Source organism: Camelus bactrianus, chromosome 16 (genome assembly GCF_048773025.1).
Source record: "Camelus bactrianus isolate YW-2024 breed Bactrian camel chromosome 16, ASM4877302v1, whole genome shotgun sequence".
NCBI lineage: Eukaryota > Metazoa > Chordata > Mammalia > Artiodactyla > Camelidae > Camelus > Camelus bactrianus.
This window is the reverse complement of record NC_133554.1, coordinates 47,348,202-47,365,118: the sequence shown is the minus strand read 5'-3', so window position 1 is coordinate 47,365,118 and position 16,917 is coordinate 47,348,202. Positions and strand designations below refer to the sequence as shown.

Genomic DNA, 16,917 nt, shown 5'->3' with positions numbered 1-16,917 from the left:
ATTGTATTAATGGAGCCAAAGATTATGAATAGCTCTGATACACTGCTGATCCAGTTTAAATACCACAACTCTTTTGGAAAATAATACGGCCATAATGATCTTTAAACTATCATAAAAAACATAAACTCAAAATTTCACACAATAAACTATTACAACCTGGGGAACTGAGTTACTTAAGGAGTAAAATAAAAAATATCTAGGATGTGACAAACCTAAGTGTAGGCTGAAGACAGAAACAAACCAACTCTTCTTGCTGATGCCTCTGTACTATTCAAATTTGTAACAGAAATGGCAGTTCTAATATAGGAAATTTTGAAGTAATTTCATGTAATAGGACAATAAGCAATTTTAACCAGAATTTAGCTTTCTATTATAGATTAGCTTTAAAGTAATTTATAAGCAACTTCCAAATTGACATAGGACATGATGACAGTCTAGGAGAGAGTTTTCAAGCACATGGAACATGGAGAACTGAAATTTACTTTACAATAATGTATCAGATATACTGTATTAGTGATTCTAATTCTTATGAATAAAAATAGGCAAAAGGAAAAAAGGCAAAAAGGGACATAACATAGACTATAAACCAAACCAAATTTTTATTCTTAAACTTACTTTTCTCGTGAGATGTTTCACTGATGTGTTCTGTAAGATACTCCAGCAACCCATCAAATATTTCTAGAAGATTCTTAATAGATTCTTTATCTCCTTTCACTATATTTTCTCCTGAACACAGAATACAGAGCTATTAAAAAAATTAACCAAGAAATTGAAAGCCTCATGTTTTTGAAATGGATATAGCACTGTGAAAATATTGGTCAAGATACGATGATTATAAACTAATCCAGGAGAAACAATAATATTATAAATATTAAAAACATTATTGATTATTTGAAGCTTGATTATATCTGAAGAAACAAAGGGGATAATCTTGAATAGTATGTTTGATAATTCACTGGCATAGTCCTTCATCTCTCAAGAAGCAAAATATGTGGCCTTAAGAAAAGATTCTCTAAGATCTATACCAAAATACAAAGCAACTAAGCACAACTTTATTAGGCTGGTTGAAAAAAAAAAAACAAAACTGCAGTTGGGAACACAGTTTCAGATTATGGGATCCTACTTCTAAACAGTGGTTTGACCTGAAGACAACAGCAGTAGAGAAATATAAAACAAAACCAAAAACCTTGCTGGGGTACTTTCATCCACAATTCCTAATTTTTTTAATTTGTTAACTCCTATTCACTTTGTATAGCTCATGATATTTTTAAATTAAAAACCAACCATGGCTCCCTGCTTATAAAACCCTTCTTAATCTTACTTCACCCCCCAACCTCTCTCGTCTTACCTCCCACCATATCCACCTTATATCTACAAACTAATCTTTAAAGTGTTCCTAGCACAGTACCTGGCTCATCATAGATTTTTAATAAATTAAGTTGAAATGTTGACAAGAAATGAGCTGGCAAAAGCATGGAAACTTGACATGCTTAATGCCACCTAAAATGGACTCCAATCAACATCAGGTATGGATGGAACCTAACTCCTGAGACACTTGAGTTGTCCCTTGGGAGATCATGCCTGGCATGAGTTCAAACCAGTATGGGAGAGGCAGAGTAGAAATTCTGTATTTGAGATAATCTAGCCATTCATAACCTCGGTCATGATGCAAAACAAACCTAAACCAGAAATTTGATATTTTACAACACTACTAGTAAAGCTAGTCAATGTTTGAGCAATTTTTTTTCTGTTTAAAACAATTAAACAAATCTTGTTTTTAAGCCCTGTTTTCTGGCTTAACAAGATAACACAAGCATACCCCAAGGACATACCCAGGACTTCTGGTTTCCAGGATAGGGAGCATATTCTGCCAACCCAGCAACTAAGACTGCCCTCCAGAATGCAGTGCTTCACCATGCAGGAGAAACTGCCTTAAACAGCTCATAAGGAGTAAAAAGTTGCTTTGCAGTCTACTGGAAGAGGTAAGCAATTTTGCAATGTTCTATGGGGTAGGTATAAGTTGTCAGGGGCAGCTCGGCATTAAAAAGTTCTACAAACAGACACATCCTTGGTATATAGTATGTTTATACAGTAAGTACAAATACCAGAAATTGCCCTACTAGGGCAATAAAGCCATTCCAAATTGCACAAGAACAGGGAAACCCCAGGATTATCCACTAATAAGGAACACTGTACATAAAGAGCATCGTCAATCATGTTTTACAGCTACAGGGTAGTGCCCTGTATGGAACTATGATAATTTATTTAACCTGTCCCTATTAATGGGTATTTAAGTGTTTCTACTTTTTAGCTACTACAAACAAGTAGCAAGGCAGCTTTAAAGTAACACCAACAGAAAAACATACCTCAAACTACCAGCTAGGATTTTTGTATCTCAGGCATTGCAAACTCAAACTCAGTGTTTGACTCTCCTGGAAAAAGCTCTCAAGGATGGATGCCTTAACTATACCAGTCAACTGTCTTGACTCAGTCTGGCTGGTTAGTCTATTTCACAAGCTTACTCATTTGGTTAAACAAAGTCTAGGGTTCTACCTAACAAATTATTTTAGTAAAATGCAAAGTTATCTAATGTCAAGTATATACTAACCTGTTATGTGAGACAAGCTGACCTGCAGGTAATCCAAAGCCAGTGAATCAATTACTGCTTGTACATTGTGAGCTTCATCTTCTTGATTCCTGGGAATAGCTATGAGGTCTGAGGAAGAAAACTACATAATTTTGCAACTACCAGAGTCCAAGTTTTCATCTCTGTCTCTGACCATGCCTCTTAGTAAGGTCAACTGCTACAAAAGAAAGCTTGGCCCAAACAGAGCAGGCTATCAAGTATAGATAAATAGAGCCTGAATTCCACACAGTAAAACCTTTATTGGTTGGGTATTTATTGATTGAATATGGTTAAATATTTATCCAACCATCACACATGTAAAAATGCTCTAAAATAAGCACCATAATAAAGAAAGATAAAGAGGTCCCTAAATTCATGGAGATGCTAATACGCTAAAAAGGGAGGCAATACATGAGGTGAGACTTCAACCCATTATCACGGGCTGCTTTCCATGAGAGAAAAAAACCCCACAAGAAGTGTGAAAGGAGGGTTCTTGTACATCCTGTTAAGGCAGCCTATTAGAATTATTGGCATAAAAATTTAAAAGATCAGTACAGACCAGTGTGCAGAAAGATTTTAACAACAACTTAAATTTGGAGTTTGGTATTTGAGGAAGTCGAGTGTTTGGGGGAAGAATAAAAAAAGTATTGTAAAAGCCTGGTCTAATAACTACATGCCTCTGAACTCTCAAGAGGGTTGAGACTAGCATTAACGGTACCAGCTAGAGGCCATCCCATTATTCCAGAAAGTGAAGGGGGCACTGACTCACTGTAATAGAGCGAAAAGGAGACTACAGATGCTCAATGGCTATAAATTATACAAAGAAACAGAAGCAGCAGAGGAAACTGCTGGATAATGACTCTGAGATATTTAACCAGGGACATAGTACAAACACCAGTTCTTATCCATATAATTGGTTAAGTACCAGGACTCAACAAGTTTCTAAGTTCCAGTCCATTTTAGAACCTGCAAAAGTGCATTTACAGAAAGGGTGTGGCTTTGACAGAGCACTGGGCATGATTAAATAGTTGAGAACCAAAGCTATTATTACGGGTAGGTCTCATAAGGTATACTTTAAATCAATGAATGCAACATTTAGATAGAAATAAGATGTAGGCAAAGAGAAGACTCAAGATCTTATATATACTACAAGCTCTAACTAAAGGCACTAGAAATTTCTAGCCTAGGACACTATTACTTTCACTTTTTAGTTACCTTACCTGGTACCTTTTCTCCCAAAATGGATTGATAAAGAGCAATAAAAACATTAGCATCACAATCTTCTAGTTCTCGAATCCTCAGATGTATATGACATTTCAAAAGAAGATTATTGGCAATGGTTACCCACTCTGTTGGGAAAGGGAAAAGATCAGCCTTAAATAGTATCAGAAAAAGTTATATACATTCACTTAAAAAACAACTACCACAAAAAGGGACATTGAATTCTGTAGAAGATAAGGAATTTGACTATTAGAGAATTTCCAAGGCCCTCCTGGCCATGATTTTTGAAAAGATGTATTTAAATTCTTGGAGTGATTTTCAGAATGCTACAATTTCAATGTAGTTAAAACTATGATTCAAATCCAATTTTTACTATTGCAACCTAAAATCTTAAAGTATTTATCATAGTTCTTATTTTACAAGCCATGCATAGGTCTTTTCATTTAAAACATATTTACAAGTAAACAGAAATATTACGTCATGAACAAGATGGCTTGTTAATGATAATCTGAGATTACTACAAACTTGTTAATCGATGTTGCTTCAAATTCCCAGTAGCATTAGTCATGTTTTTACCCAATTATGTTTTGCAAGTTGGAATTTCTCTGGTGCCCAAGTAGGTGGTGATTAACTGACGCTGTTAAGAACTGAAGTAATGAAACCAGCACTACTGCATTTGTTAAGTTTTTTTAAAAAATTATATTTGATGTATATGAAAGGCAAATATGGGAAATACACAGAAACGTCTCCAAATTCAGAGCTACCACATTACCAATATGGTCGAAGTTTTCAGTGTTATCAGCCCCCTTACCCCAGATATTGTTGGGATTAACAAAGTTATTTCAAGAATTTCTCGACCACAGGTAATTTAGAAAGCTTGAAACATTTGTTCCCTGAAATGACTGACGATTAAGGGGAAAGTTCTTTTATTCTGTGTTTGTTATCTTCAGTAATGTTCCAGCAATAAATGCGTGTGTTTATGTATATGTGAGACTGTCTTCAAGGCACATTCTCTCTCTCTCTGCCCACTCACAGCTGACCAAACCATGACAACTGGTTTGAACGCTGTCCTGGAGAAAAGGATGAAAGCGTCCTAAACAACAAATCAATTCGCTTTTCATAAGCGGTGCTAGACAAAGCCGGTAACTCAAGAGAGTACTAAAGAGAAAAGTCCACCCCTGCTCTGCTTTGGCAAAGGCATCAACAGATCTTAAGTGTGCCAGTTCCCAAAAGTTCAATACAGATGCTGGCACAGCCAAAGTCCCCACAATGCAAAAGCGCAGCCCGCCAGTAGTTGGATTCCTCAAAGAAATACCAGTCAGGAGATGAGTTTCTGGCTGCTCTTTTTGCAGACAGGATGCGGGAGTGCTACGGGCCTCGCCGAAGGACCCTTCTATCTTCCACCCCAAAACTGCGCTCGACAGCCTCGAAGCGGACAGGGCGCAGGGCGGAGACACCCTATCCAGAGAACCCGCCGACTACGACCAGGTGTCTGTCACGAGCCCCGCCGGCAGCCCAGACCCGCCCGAAGCCTCAAGATAAAATGGGAAAGGGTGTTTGGGGACTTGTACTGGACTTCAGTCCACACACACCGGGACTCCGGGCCGAGACTCACCAGCCTCTGAGCCGGCCATGTCGCGGAGGCACGTCGCCGCCGGACTCCCAGGCCGGCGCGCGCAGGACGGTGTCCGGGAAGGGCCGCAGAGCGCAGACATAGCGCCGATAAGAGGGGGAACCACACCAAAGCGCCGGGAAGGAGGGGTGAGAGAGGGAGGGACGTTAAAACGGCTTCTCGCTGCTGATTGGTCACCACAGGAGCACTTCCTTTCACAGCGCGCGCCGAAGCGGCGGTTTGCGGGCTCTAGATACCATTCTCCTCCTGTCACACCCCGCTAAGGGGCTCTAGGGTGAGTGAGTTTGACAGTCCGGGTGACCCAGGAGCCCCGGCTAGTCTCCTGGAGGCTTTAGCACGGAACTTCCGGTGAGCTATTTTGTTTTGTATTCCTCCGCCGACGCCAACTGTGGAAGTAGTGCGAACCGTTCACTCGGTGGGCGGGGGCAGCCACGTGACAGTGTCAGGCCCCGCCTTCCGGTATCGCTAGGTCATGGGCGTGAGTGCTCTATGGAGACGTAAACATCTCCGAGTGGACAGTGGGTTGACTTGGGCTGTCCATTTTGCTGTCTGGGCTGGACCTGGAAAAGGGCGGGGTGTCTTCTTTGATGTGTGGAAGACGAGAACAAGGTGAAGCCAAGAGCGTGCAGATTGAAGCAACCCAGTGGTGGGTGGGGGCCCATCGTTGAAAAGAGCGAAAATCCGGCGCCTCTGAGGGAGGGGTCGGGGGGAGGGGCGAGAACATGGCGGATTCCGGAATGCCGACGGGCGTTGCGGCCTCTGCGCAGGGGCGGAGTGATTAGGTCATAGAGCGGCTCCCAGCATTCTCTGCGGCAGAGGAGGCGGTCCAGGCTATAAAACCGGCTGCCGGGACGCGGCCGGCACCTCATTCATTTCCACCGGTCTCTTGCCTGGCAGCTCCTGCTCCTGTCATCGCCGTCCCTCCACCGCTGCCGCCCCCGCAAGGCTTCGCCGTAGTCGAAGCCAATTCCAGCGGCTTGTCGCACCCAATTCTCTCCGCTTCGCTTCCCGCCAACCGCAACCATTGACGCCATGTCGGGTTATTCGAGTGACCGAGACCGCGGCCGGGATCGAGGGTGAGTGTGGGAACTGACCTGTCAGGCCCGGCAATGGGGGATGGGAAGCCGATGAGGGTGGCGGGAGGCGGGGTGGCGGTGGGAGGTTGGCTGCTTCTGTCTTTCTTTGGGCCTCCTCCGTCGACGGTTTGCGCCATTTTGATATTTGTTCTAAACTGACCGAGAGTTCCCGGTTAACGGTCCTCAAGATCGCTTTTTGTTTGGGAGGGCGTATCGCGGCCTCGATGATTTAGCAGCTGTTGGGAGAATTCTGAGCGTGTTTCGAGGGGAGGAAAGCGCGGTGCTTCGAGGTGGACGAAGTCGCCTCTGTTAGGTGCACCCTTTTGGGAGGTGTTTTAGGGGTCTCGGGGATTCTGTGGGTGCCGAGGGGGCCGCCTAAGAAGCCGTTGATGCGGTGGGAGCAGGAGGATGGCCGGCGCCGCGGGAAGCGGCCATGTGGCTGAGCCGCGAGTACAAAATGCCGGCGTCGGACATGGCGGCGGCGCCTTTGTTACCCCGCCCGGCGGAGGAGCTCAAAATGGCAGCGTCGAGAAAATGTGGCGCAGAGAGAAATGCGAGACAAAGGGGGAAGCGCCGCCCCAGCGGGAACGCCGCCCGGCCGACTCCGCCCGGGCCGGGACTCCTCCCCCGGTTGTCTCCAGCTCCTCCTCCTCTTTATTCTCGCGTTATGTAATTTTCCTACCTTGATCGGGAGCCCTTCTGCGGGTTTCCTCCCAACTGGTTTGCATAAATGTCTCCGAGACCACCTTCCTTGTTTTCTCTCTGCCTGTGCTGCTCCGTTATCCATTAAAACCGAAGCTGCTTTGCTTGAAAACAGCTGATAACATCGCTGTTAAGCTTGTTCGTTCTTTATTGTCTATCGCAAATGTTTAGTTCTTAAGCTCGTGGGAAAGACTGGTATCCTACCATCTCATCCAGCTGTTCTCTCTCCTTGTAATCTGAGCTTCTAGCACTTGGGCAGGCAGCTTTCCGACCTGGTAAATCCCGGGTGGTTGATTTGGGTTCAGTAATGTGTACTTGGTACCATGGGAAATAAGATGGATGTGGTGGTGTGGGTTTTGAGAGAATTGCCATCACTAAGGACAGCACTGAGTCTTCCATCTCCAGAAGTCTTTCATTGATCTTCAGCATGTGTCAAGGGTGGTAAATCTGTAACATGTTTTAAGATGTAATTTTTTTTTTTAATTTTAGGTTTGGTGCACCTCGATTTGGAGGAAGCAGGGCAGGGCCCTTATCTGGAAAGAAGTTTGGAAACCCTGGGGAGAAACTGGTTAAAAAGAAATGGAATCTTGATGAGCTGCCCAAATTTGAGAAGAATTTTTATCAAGAACACCCTGATTTGGCTAGGCGCACAGCAGTGAGTAACTTCATGTGGCTTCATCAGGCTATAACTCAGTGAATTTGCAGTAAATAAAAGTGACTAGGAATATCTTGCAAATGACCAAACTTAAGGAACTTACGCTTTCCCAGTAAGTTTTATTGGGGAAGAGATGCCTCACTTTTGGAGATAGGCGCGACTTTGATTTTTCTGTATTTAGAATGGTTGGTGGTTCTTGTCCTACATGAGGTTTTCATGTGTGGATCCAAATTTTTAAAGGCCATCTTAAAGTAGCTAATCAGCTGTACATTTAGGGGCCTATCAGTTGCATTTTTACTTAAGGGGAGTTGTTCTGAGACTTAGCTGTATTTTTATAATTTGTCTTGTAGCAAGAGGTAGAGACATACAGAAGAAGCAAGGAAATTACGGTTAGAGGTCACAACTGCCCAAAGCCAGTTCTGAATTTTTATGAAGCGAACTTTCCTGGTAAGTGCAAGTTTCTGTCACTTTTTTTAAAATTCCATTTTTTTGGCATTATAATTATTTAATTATCGATAATTACAGCAAATGTCATGGACGTGATTGCAAGGCAGAACTTTACTGAACCCACTGCTATTCAAGCTCAGGGATGGCCAGTTGCTCTAAGTGGATTGGATATGGTTGGGGTAGCACAAACTGGATCTGGAAAAACGTTGTCTGTAAGTTCGGGAGAGCTTTTGAGTTATTCTGTGATGTGTGCTAGAGAAAATGGGTTGGGAATTAAAAGAAACCGAAAGTATTTTAATATAACTTTTGTTTACTTTCCTCTTTGAACAGTATTTGTTGCCTGCCATCGTCCATATCAATCATCAGCCATTCCTAGAGAGGGGTGATGGACCTATTGTAAGTATACATATGTAGTCTGTAACTTTGGGTTAGAAGTGTAGAGATTCATAGAATAGGTAGCAAAAGACAATTTGTGGTGATTTCAACTAGAGACATAAGTTATCCCTTTTAGCTGGAGACATAAAGCTGATTTGGGTATTGGACAGCAAAATAAATTATCTGCTTTTATAACGGTAATAAATCAGTACTTTGGAACCCAGGACTCTTCTCAAAGCTGTTCTACTTTCTCTTTCGTTAGTGCTTGGTGCTGGCACCAACTCGGGAACTAGCCCAACAGGTACAGCAAGTAGCTGCTGAATACTGTAGAGCATGTCGCTTGAAGTCTACTTGCATCTATGGTGGTGCTCCCAAGGGACCACAGATACGTGATTTGGAGAGAGGTGAGTAATATGAGTTACCTGTCACTGATGGTGCTAAAAGTTACAGATGTCATGGTTAACATTTGTGTGTTTAATTGAAGGTGTGGAAATTTGTATTGCAACACCTGGAAGACTGATTGACTTTTTAGAATGTGGGAAAACCAATCTAAGAAGAACCACCTACCTTGTCCTTGATGAAGCAGATAGAATGCTTGATATGGGATTTGAACCCCAAATAAGGAAGATTGTGGATCAGATAAGAGTAAGATGCCCTTTAAATGCCTTGTTTCTTTAAACTTGGCTCTAAATTCATTGTTAGAACGTATAATGTTTTTATGTATTAATAAGTTATTTTTGGTAGAGGTACTAGGGATTGAACCTAGGACCTCAGGCATGCTAGCGCTCTGCCACTGAGCTATACCCGACTCCCTAATGGTTTTTTTTTTTTAATTCTAAAAATCTTTAGCCTGATAGACAAACCCTAATGTGGAGTGCTACTTGGCCAAAAGAAGTAAGACAGCTTGCTGAAGATTTCCTGAAAGACTATATTCATATAAACATTGGTGCACTAGAATTGAGTGCAAACCACAACATTCTTCAGATTGTGGATGTGTGTCATGATGTAGAAAAGGATGAAAAGTAAGTCTTAACTAACTCGAAAAACAACTTTACAAATATGAGCCACAGTTTCGTAAGTTATCTTAAAAGTGACTTTAACGAGTGGAATCAACGTTAATTTGAAATTAAGTCTATAAGTCATTCTGAATTGTCTTGCTTCCTTCATTCAGGGAATTGGTTATCACCGTATTTACAGAATTCCTATAGAAAAAAAGTCTTGGAGTTTATTTAAAGACTAAGGGTAGAATTATTCAAGAGGTTAAGCAGGTGTTTCCTTTTTGACTTGCAGCCATGTGAATTAAAGTTGGTATTTTGCTAACCATAACCATGAACTTTTAGAATTCAGAATTCTTTTTTTTTTCCCCCAAGACTTATTCGCCTAATGGAAGAGATCATGAGTGAGAAGGAGAATAAAACCATTGTTTTTGTTGAAACCAAAAGAAGATGTGATGAACTTACTAGAAAGATGAGGAGAGATGGGTATGTGGGCTTCTTCCATTGAAGCAGCTGTATTAGAGCTGAGTTTAGCAGAGGGGCAAATTATAATCCCTGGTGATTTGAGTTTTATAGATGGGAATAAACAGGTAGTATAATTAAGACTGTACATACATTATTTCAAGTGAATGAAATTAAAAGGGTCTGACCTTGATTAAAATCTGAAATTTTAAATGTGAATTTACTAATAGAACTTCTTTAATTTAGGTGGCCTGCCATGGGTATCCATGGTGACAAGAGTCAACAGGAACGTGACTGGGTTCTAAATGGTAAGTATTGCAAGGGAAGGGTTCTTTTTTCCTTCAAAACCTATAATTCACTCCCATCAGTGATCTTACATATATATGCCTTCTTTTGTAGAATTCAAACATGGAAAAGCTCCTATTCTGATTGCTACAGATGTGGCCTCCAGAGGGCTAGGTTAGTACAAACTCGAATTCATGGCTTGGTTTTCCAGAAGATCTCCATATAACTTTTTAAAGAAAGTTTATTGCTTTCTTTAACCTCTGCATTTTTTCTAAGTTTTTTTCATATAAAGGTGCAGTCTTTGTGGCAAGGCCTAGGCATGACAATCGGAGGACTCGAGGGGGATGGAGGACTAGTGATCGGCTGGCTGCTTCCAGTCGATTAGAGAGGTGAAAAGCTGAAAGTGTGCCAGTAATCTTCAAAAGGCAGAACATACCACCTCTGCCCCGTAAACTGTTCTCTCCCGGGGGAAAAAAATGGAAGTTATCCTCACAGTTCACTGCCGTGGTATTTCTTCTGTCCCATGCTTTGCATGACTGCCATGGTACAGCATTGTTTCAAACTGTTCACTGTGATCTGTGGGTCTTTGAGTTTCAGTGAGTTTGCTGAAATGTCGAAGAAATATTTCCAAACTTCAATGTTCAATGAAATTTTTGTTCAAGTTTGAAATGGAGAGAGCAGCTTTAAAAGGTACTAAGCCTTTTACAAATTGGTGAGTACTGGCACATAAGATCTAGAGCAGGAGCAACTTCTCACACTTAGTCAGTGGGAAAAAGTGCTTTGAAAGTTCCTCCCTCACCTACACAGTAGTCGTCATGTCGAGACCTGCCAGAGAGAGAGACACATTCTCAAGTGAATCCTGGCTTCTTGGAAGCGCTTGCCTAGACGAGACACAGTGCATAAAAACAACTTTTGGGGGACAGGTATGTTTTTCTTGCAGCTGCGGTTGTAAGGTCTTGGCAAGACAAGCAGTGTGGCCAGAATTTTGAACTTCTGATAAGTGTGTAATGCGAAGGACCACATACATTTTTGTTTAAAGGTCCTCAAAATGAGCACACGAGGAGGTTGCTGTGAACCTTCAAGTGGCCCTACTGCGCAGAAGCATTCAGATGTCACTTGATGATCTGTAAGGGGACTTGCTAACGTGGGAATGTAGGAAATATACACATGTCCTTTTGGCAGGCTCATCATTGGGTGGGTAATAAGGCATACAGATGATGTGTGTGGTTCCCCCCCCCCTTCTCTCAACCTCAGTGGTATTCCTACAAAGAATGGATAACCATTTTAACTATTTTTTGCAGCCCATACCTTCTTGGGAATACAATTGTCTAACTTTTTATTTTTGGTCTGGCTGTTGTGGTGTGCAAAACTCCGTACATTGCTATTTTGCCACACTGCAACACCTTACAGATGTGGAAGATGTGAAATTTGTCATCAATTATGACTACCCTAACTCCTCAGAGGATTATATTCATCGAATTGGAAGAACTGCTCGCAGTACCAAAACAGGCACAGCATACACTTTCTTTACACCTAATAACATAAAGCAAGTGAGCGACCTTATCTCTGTGCTTCGTGAAGCTAATCAAGCGATTAATCCCAAATTGCTTCAGTTGGTCGAAGACAGAGGTTCAGGTAAGACCAACCTTTGATAAAAAATGTTGGTGGTTTTGGGCCACGTTATTGTCTACAAATCCATTTAAGTGGGATTGGCGGGTGAGTAAAATCTTCAGTGTGGAACAAAGTTTAGAAAATACTTACAGGTAGAGCTGCCTAATCCCTTCTGTGTTAGTAATGATTTCAGCCATGGAAGTAATCAGTTTGCAACTTCTCTCTTAACAGGTCGTTCCAGGGGTAGAGGAGGCATGAAGGATGACCGTCGGGACAGATACTCTGCGGGCAAAAGGGGTGGATTTAATACATTTAGAGACAGGGAAAATTATGACAGAGGTTACTCTAGTCTGCTTAAGAGAGATTTTGGGGCAAAAACTCAGAATGGTGTTTACAGTGCTGCAAATTACACCAATGGGAGCTTTGGAAGTAATTTTGTGTCTGCTGGTATACAGACCAGTTTTAGGACTGGTAATCCAACAGGTACTTACCAGAATGGTTATGATAGCACTCAGCAGTATGGGAGTAATGTTCCAAATATGCACAATGGTATGAACCAACAGGCATATGCATATCCTGCTACTGCGGCTGCACCTATGATTGGTTATCCAATGCCAACAGGATATTCTCAATAAGACTTTAGAAGTATATGTAAATGTCTGTTTTTCATAATTGCTCTTTATATTGTGTGTTACCAGACAAGATAGTTATTTAAGAAACATGGGAAATGCAGAAATGACTGCAGTGCAGCAGTAATTATGGTGCACTTTTTCGCTATTTAAGTTGGATATTTCTCTACATTCCTGAAACAATTTTTAGGTTTTTTTTGTACTAGAAAATGCAGGCAGTGTTTTCACAAAAGTAAATGTACAGTGATTTGAAATACGATAAATGAAGGCAATGCATGGCCTTCCAATAAAAAATATTTGAAGACTGAATTAAGTGGAAATGGTACTTTATTTTACATATATGATGTCATGTAAAACTTGGCTTAGATGGTTGTTTTTTGTTGGGTTTTTTTTTGGTTTTTTTTTTTGAATCATAAATAGACTGCTCCTTTTCATAATTTAGTTTTGGAAAGTGGGGAGATCAGAAGGCCCTTCTTAACAGTGATCTGTTCTTATGGCAAGGATTAAAATGTGGTTGATTTTAGGTTAAACAATTTTAGGCTAAACTGCATAAAGGTTTTCTGTCAGTACCTCCCAACATCAGGTGAGTCATCTAATTGTTAGAATGGTGAAATGAGGTACTAGAATATAATAGGGAATAATTAACTGTAGCCCCACGCACAGACTGCTTAGTGTGAGAACATGGATGACTTTGTTCCTTTTGCAAAATTTGTGATTTGGAAATCTCCAAATTAACTTCAGGAGATGATACTTAAGCTCTTGGCTATATTATGAACTACAGAAATACTGAACAGAGTCAAAAGACTACTGTTAAAGATGGTTCGCCAAGAGCTAAATTTGAATTTGTTTTCAGTGTTTTTAGTGCTGACATTATAGAAGTGCTAGTCTTCACAGGCTTCCTAGGGCTCTTAACTGAGGTCACTCTGGGAGTCATGAATGTCCAGTAATTCAGGGAACTCGAGAGGACTTCAAACTGTAAGATCTATTCCTACTCAGATGAATGCAAAGGAAAAACTTTAATGGTTAAACTGGAGGAAGCCACGTTACGAAAGCACAGCAACTATAATACAGGTCCTTTTGTTAGGGTCAACGTGGGTTTTTTGCTAAGAAGATTTACAGCATGTAGCTTTAGATTTAACTTGGGCTCACCAACCTTTCTGATCATTTTAATGATGACTAGAAGTAGGCTTGAACATCTTCCCAGTGGTCTGATACATATGTATTTTTTTTTTTTTTTGCAAGGAGAGAAGTCTTCATGAGGTTTCATTTAAATTCCAATTATTAAACAGGCTTTAATTGGTGTTAATGCCTTATCTCAAATATAAAATGAATTTTTCTGGGGCAGGATAAGGAGTGGTATTTTTAGGACTAATAAATTGAAAACTGATTCAGCTCCTAGTAATTGAGCAGTTTTCAATAGCATGATTAGTCAAATTCACTATGACTTTTAAAAGAAGCTTTTGGGGTAGGTTGGAGTATTTATTACATATTTTACTGTTTAATGTCTTAACATGAGCCTTTTAATTTGTAAACACATTGAAATGATTGTGGGGCTGTGGAAAACATTTATCTATTTACCTTTGAAGTAAATTTTAAAAGACAGTCCACTTTTTAGCATGTGTGTTGTGTCCAGCCTGTGGTTGTCTTTAACTAATAAATGTGGTTTTTCTCCCCATTCTCTCTCATTTATTTGTGTGTAGGCCTCCCTGGTGTTTCCTGGGTGTGGAAAACACATAAACGTTGCTTAGCTTTGCAGTTAATACGTTACTTTACAGCAATAGTGTTTGACTTTCTGGGGGGGGGGGGTTTGTTGTTTTTTTGCAAACACTTGCACACATTCTTGCGTTGAACATTTTCTGAACCTTTCCTTTGCCAGCTTAGACGTGATGAATTTTAACTGTCTCCATATTCTGATATTTCAGTTGCTAAACTGCTACACTTAATAAACTGCCTCTTCCAGGTAGTCTAGTGGAATGTAGTAGTATGGGTTAATCTTTGAAGGTTTCTCTAACCACTTAAGGGGAAGCTGAAAGTGGAAATCATGAGCTTTGGAATGAGCCATTTTCCTCCATTTGGACTGTACCACTTTACCACTATTTGGGCAATTTTCTAAAGCGCTCTAAGTGATAAAATGGAGATGTAAAGTCACAAGCTTGCTAGGGAATCCCGGGTCTCCGTTTTAAACGGGTTTTCACATTCTGTTGCATGTTTGGAAGGGTCGCCTGGCAAAACAACTGGCTTGTTCACCGGTGCTTGGTTTTGTGTGCCTCCGCATTAACCTTAGAGGGTTTAAAACACTGCTGGGCCCTTCTCAGCCGTTTGTTCCCTGACGTTCCCAGATGATGGAGATGCAGTTGGTCCAGGGCTGCCCTTTGAACACCAATGTGTAAAAGGACTATTCCTTCCCTCCGCGTCACAGTCCCCTACCTCACACCTCGCAACCCCCCAGTAAAGAACAGGACAGCAGCAGCTTCTAAGTAGAGATGCAAGGAAGGCCTGGGCCTGTAAACCGGCATTAACGACTACAACTTTTAAAAGGGGAACCAAGGTTTCCTTTTGTGGACATTTAGATTGAGGAGGTTTATTTAGATGGTTAATTTGCAGAACACCTAAGTATTTTGATGTCTGACTTGCAGAAAAAAAGGAAAGGAAGATAAAACTGACTCAATAATGGCAACGGCAGAATAGTGAAAAGTAGATGGTAATGGTATTTACTGGTGTTGATGAGGACAGATAACAGCAATTAGTGGGGACCAGGCCCCATTGACGCAAGAAGACGTGGGAGGCTCGCGGTGGCTGCAGCCTGAACGCAGTGACGCACTTCCGTGGGCGAGGCTGGCCGCACGCACGCTTGCTTCCGTCGCGCCTGCGTGGTCTCCCCCGGGCGGACGGTTGTGGCGGTTTATTGGGATCAGCCAGCTAATAGGAGAGACGGTGCTTTAACTCCCGAGGGCCATGCGCCCTGGTGCAGCCTTCAGGACCTGCCATAAAGTCTGCAGGTGCCTACTGTCCGGGTTTGGGGGTCGGGGAAATGGGGGACAGCCAGAGCAGTTGACTGAAGGAAGCGGCTCCGTCGGAGGGCCCTTGAGGTCGCACGCGGAGCTGCCGCGCGGGAGCGAGCCGAGAGACGCCCCCGAGTCAGGCGGTGAGGAGAGCGAGGCGCTGGTGGAGATCTGTCAGAAAAGGCATTTCTTCAGTGGCATCAAGCGGCAGCTTAGCCGAGATTCTCTTCTGAGCGGGTGCCACCCCGGCTTTGGCCCCTTGGGCATAGAGTTGCGGAAGAACCTGGCGGCAGAATGGTGGTCTTCGGTGGTGGTGTTCCGGGAGCAGGTTTTCCCGGTAGACGCCCTCCACCAAGAACCCGGCCCTTCGCTGACCGGGGACCGTGCCTTCAGGTTAGTTTCTGCAGAAGCGCTACGGGAAGTCTTGCAACAGAAAGATCTGAGTAAGGAACAACTAGTAGCATATCTTGAGAACTTACTAAAAACTTCTGGGAAGCTACGGGAGAACCTTCTTCACGGTATGCTTCACGATTTCATGCTTCAAAATAAGTGTTGGGGTGGAAAAGCAGTCTCGCTCGATTCCGCAAATTGCAACTGGCCCTTTGTTTATGTGGAAAGGAAGTTACTTGGTTCTCATCTTGAAGTAGATGGGTTTATTGATAGTGCTGCTGCCCTGAAGAAAACTGGTTCCTGGGACCGTTACTGTTCCTTAAAGAATCTGGCCCAAGGACCTGATAACGCTCTCGGTTTCACAGGGCAACCCTAGAATTTTGCAGTTTAATTGAGCAGCCCTAGTATAGGACCATGTGTTTAAATTGAACCATGTGTTTGAATTATTTGTTCTTTGTTACTAAAATGCTTATAAATACTTACACAGTTGAACGGCTTCAATTTTACACACTATAGACTAATCAAGAGCTCATTTTTTCTAGAGCAAAAAGAAAACGCTCTCCGCCATTTTTCCTTACCGAAAACTGATCTACAATCTGTTGTTTGAAGAGCCCTTTAGGTAATTTTTAAGTTGACAGAATAATAGGACTATTCAAGCTTTGTAAGTGATTCTTGAGTGAGTATTTGTAGGGCACCATATGCCTTTAAAGTCAAACAACACATGATAGCAGAGATTCTGAAAAAAAAAATTAAGGTTCTTTACAGGACAGACTTGCTGCCACAGCGTCTCATCTTTGCAAAAGCTATC

The 16,917-nt window shown here is 42.0% G+C and overlaps 3 protein-coding genes across 12 annotated transcripts in view; 2 read left to right on the top strand and 1 right to left on the bottom strand.

Annotated features, from left to right (window-relative positions):
- CEP95 (centrosomal protein 95) overlaps nt 1-5,608 on the bottom strand; it is a 33,455-nt gene extending 27,847 nt beyond the window's left edge. For 2 of the 3 annotated variants that reach the window (XM_010948674.3, XM_010948673.3), the window contains exons 1-4: nt 5,463-5,596; nt 3,847-3,975; nt 2,609-2,716; nt 616-726 (exon numbers count right to left, since the gene is read on the bottom strand). In XM_010948674.3, coding sequence (XP_010946976.1) covers nt 616-726; nt 2,609-2,716; nt 3,847-3,975; nt 5,463-5,562 — 448 coding nt within the window. In that variant the 5' untranslated portion in view covers nt 5,563-5,596. Of the gene's footprint in view, nt 1-615; nt 727-2,608; nt 2,730-3,846; nt 3,976-5,462 lie in introns of all 3 variants that reach the window. The other variant, XM_045511964.2, reaches the window with a different exon arrangement.
- A 26-nt stretch (nt 5,609-5,634) lies between these two features.
- DDX5 (DEAD-box helicase 5) lies at nt 5,635-13,026 on the top strand. Of its 4 annotated transcripts, none has more exons than XM_010948671.3 (14): nt 5,635-5,754; nt 6,378-6,556; nt 7,748-7,913; nt 8,264-8,360; nt 8,439-8,572; nt 8,691-8,756; nt 8,998-9,139; nt 9,220-9,380; nt 9,585-9,757; nt 10,106-10,216; nt 10,439-10,500; nt 10,592-10,651; nt 11,888-12,112; nt 12,320-13,026. In XM_010948671.3, exons 2-14 carry the CDS (start codon nt 6,513-6,515, stop codon nt 12,721-12,723), a joined length of 1,845 nt encoding a protein of 614 aa, XP_010946973.1. In that variant the 5' UTR covers nt 5,635-5,754; nt 6,378-6,512; the 3' UTR covers nt 12,724-13,026. The 4 variants fall into 4 exon arrangements, with proteins under 4 accessions (XP_010946973.1, XP_010946974.1, XP_010946971.1 ...); XM_010948672.3 differs by having other exon boundaries at nt 5,691-5,828; XM_010948669.2 differs by lacking the exon at nt 5,635-5,754 and adding an exon at nt 5,946-6,089.
- A 1,540-nt stretch (nt 13,027-14,566) lies between these two features.
- POLG2 (DNA polymerase gamma 2, accessory subunit) overlaps nt 14,567-16,917 on the top strand; it is a 68,819-nt gene continuing 66,468 nt past the window's right edge. For 2 of the 5 annotated variants that reach the window (XR_012499615.1, XM_010948675.3), the window contains exon 1: nt 14,577-16,237. Coding sequence is in view for 3 of the 5 variants with exons in the window: in XM_010948675.3 (XP_010946977.2) it covers nt 15,673-16,237 (565 nt within the window). In the remaining 2 variants the exon portion in view is untranslated. Of the gene's footprint in view, nt 16,238-16,917 lie in introns of all 5 variants that reach the window. The other 3 variants (XR_012499616.1, XM_074343495.1, XM_010948676.3) reach the window with 3 other exon arrangements.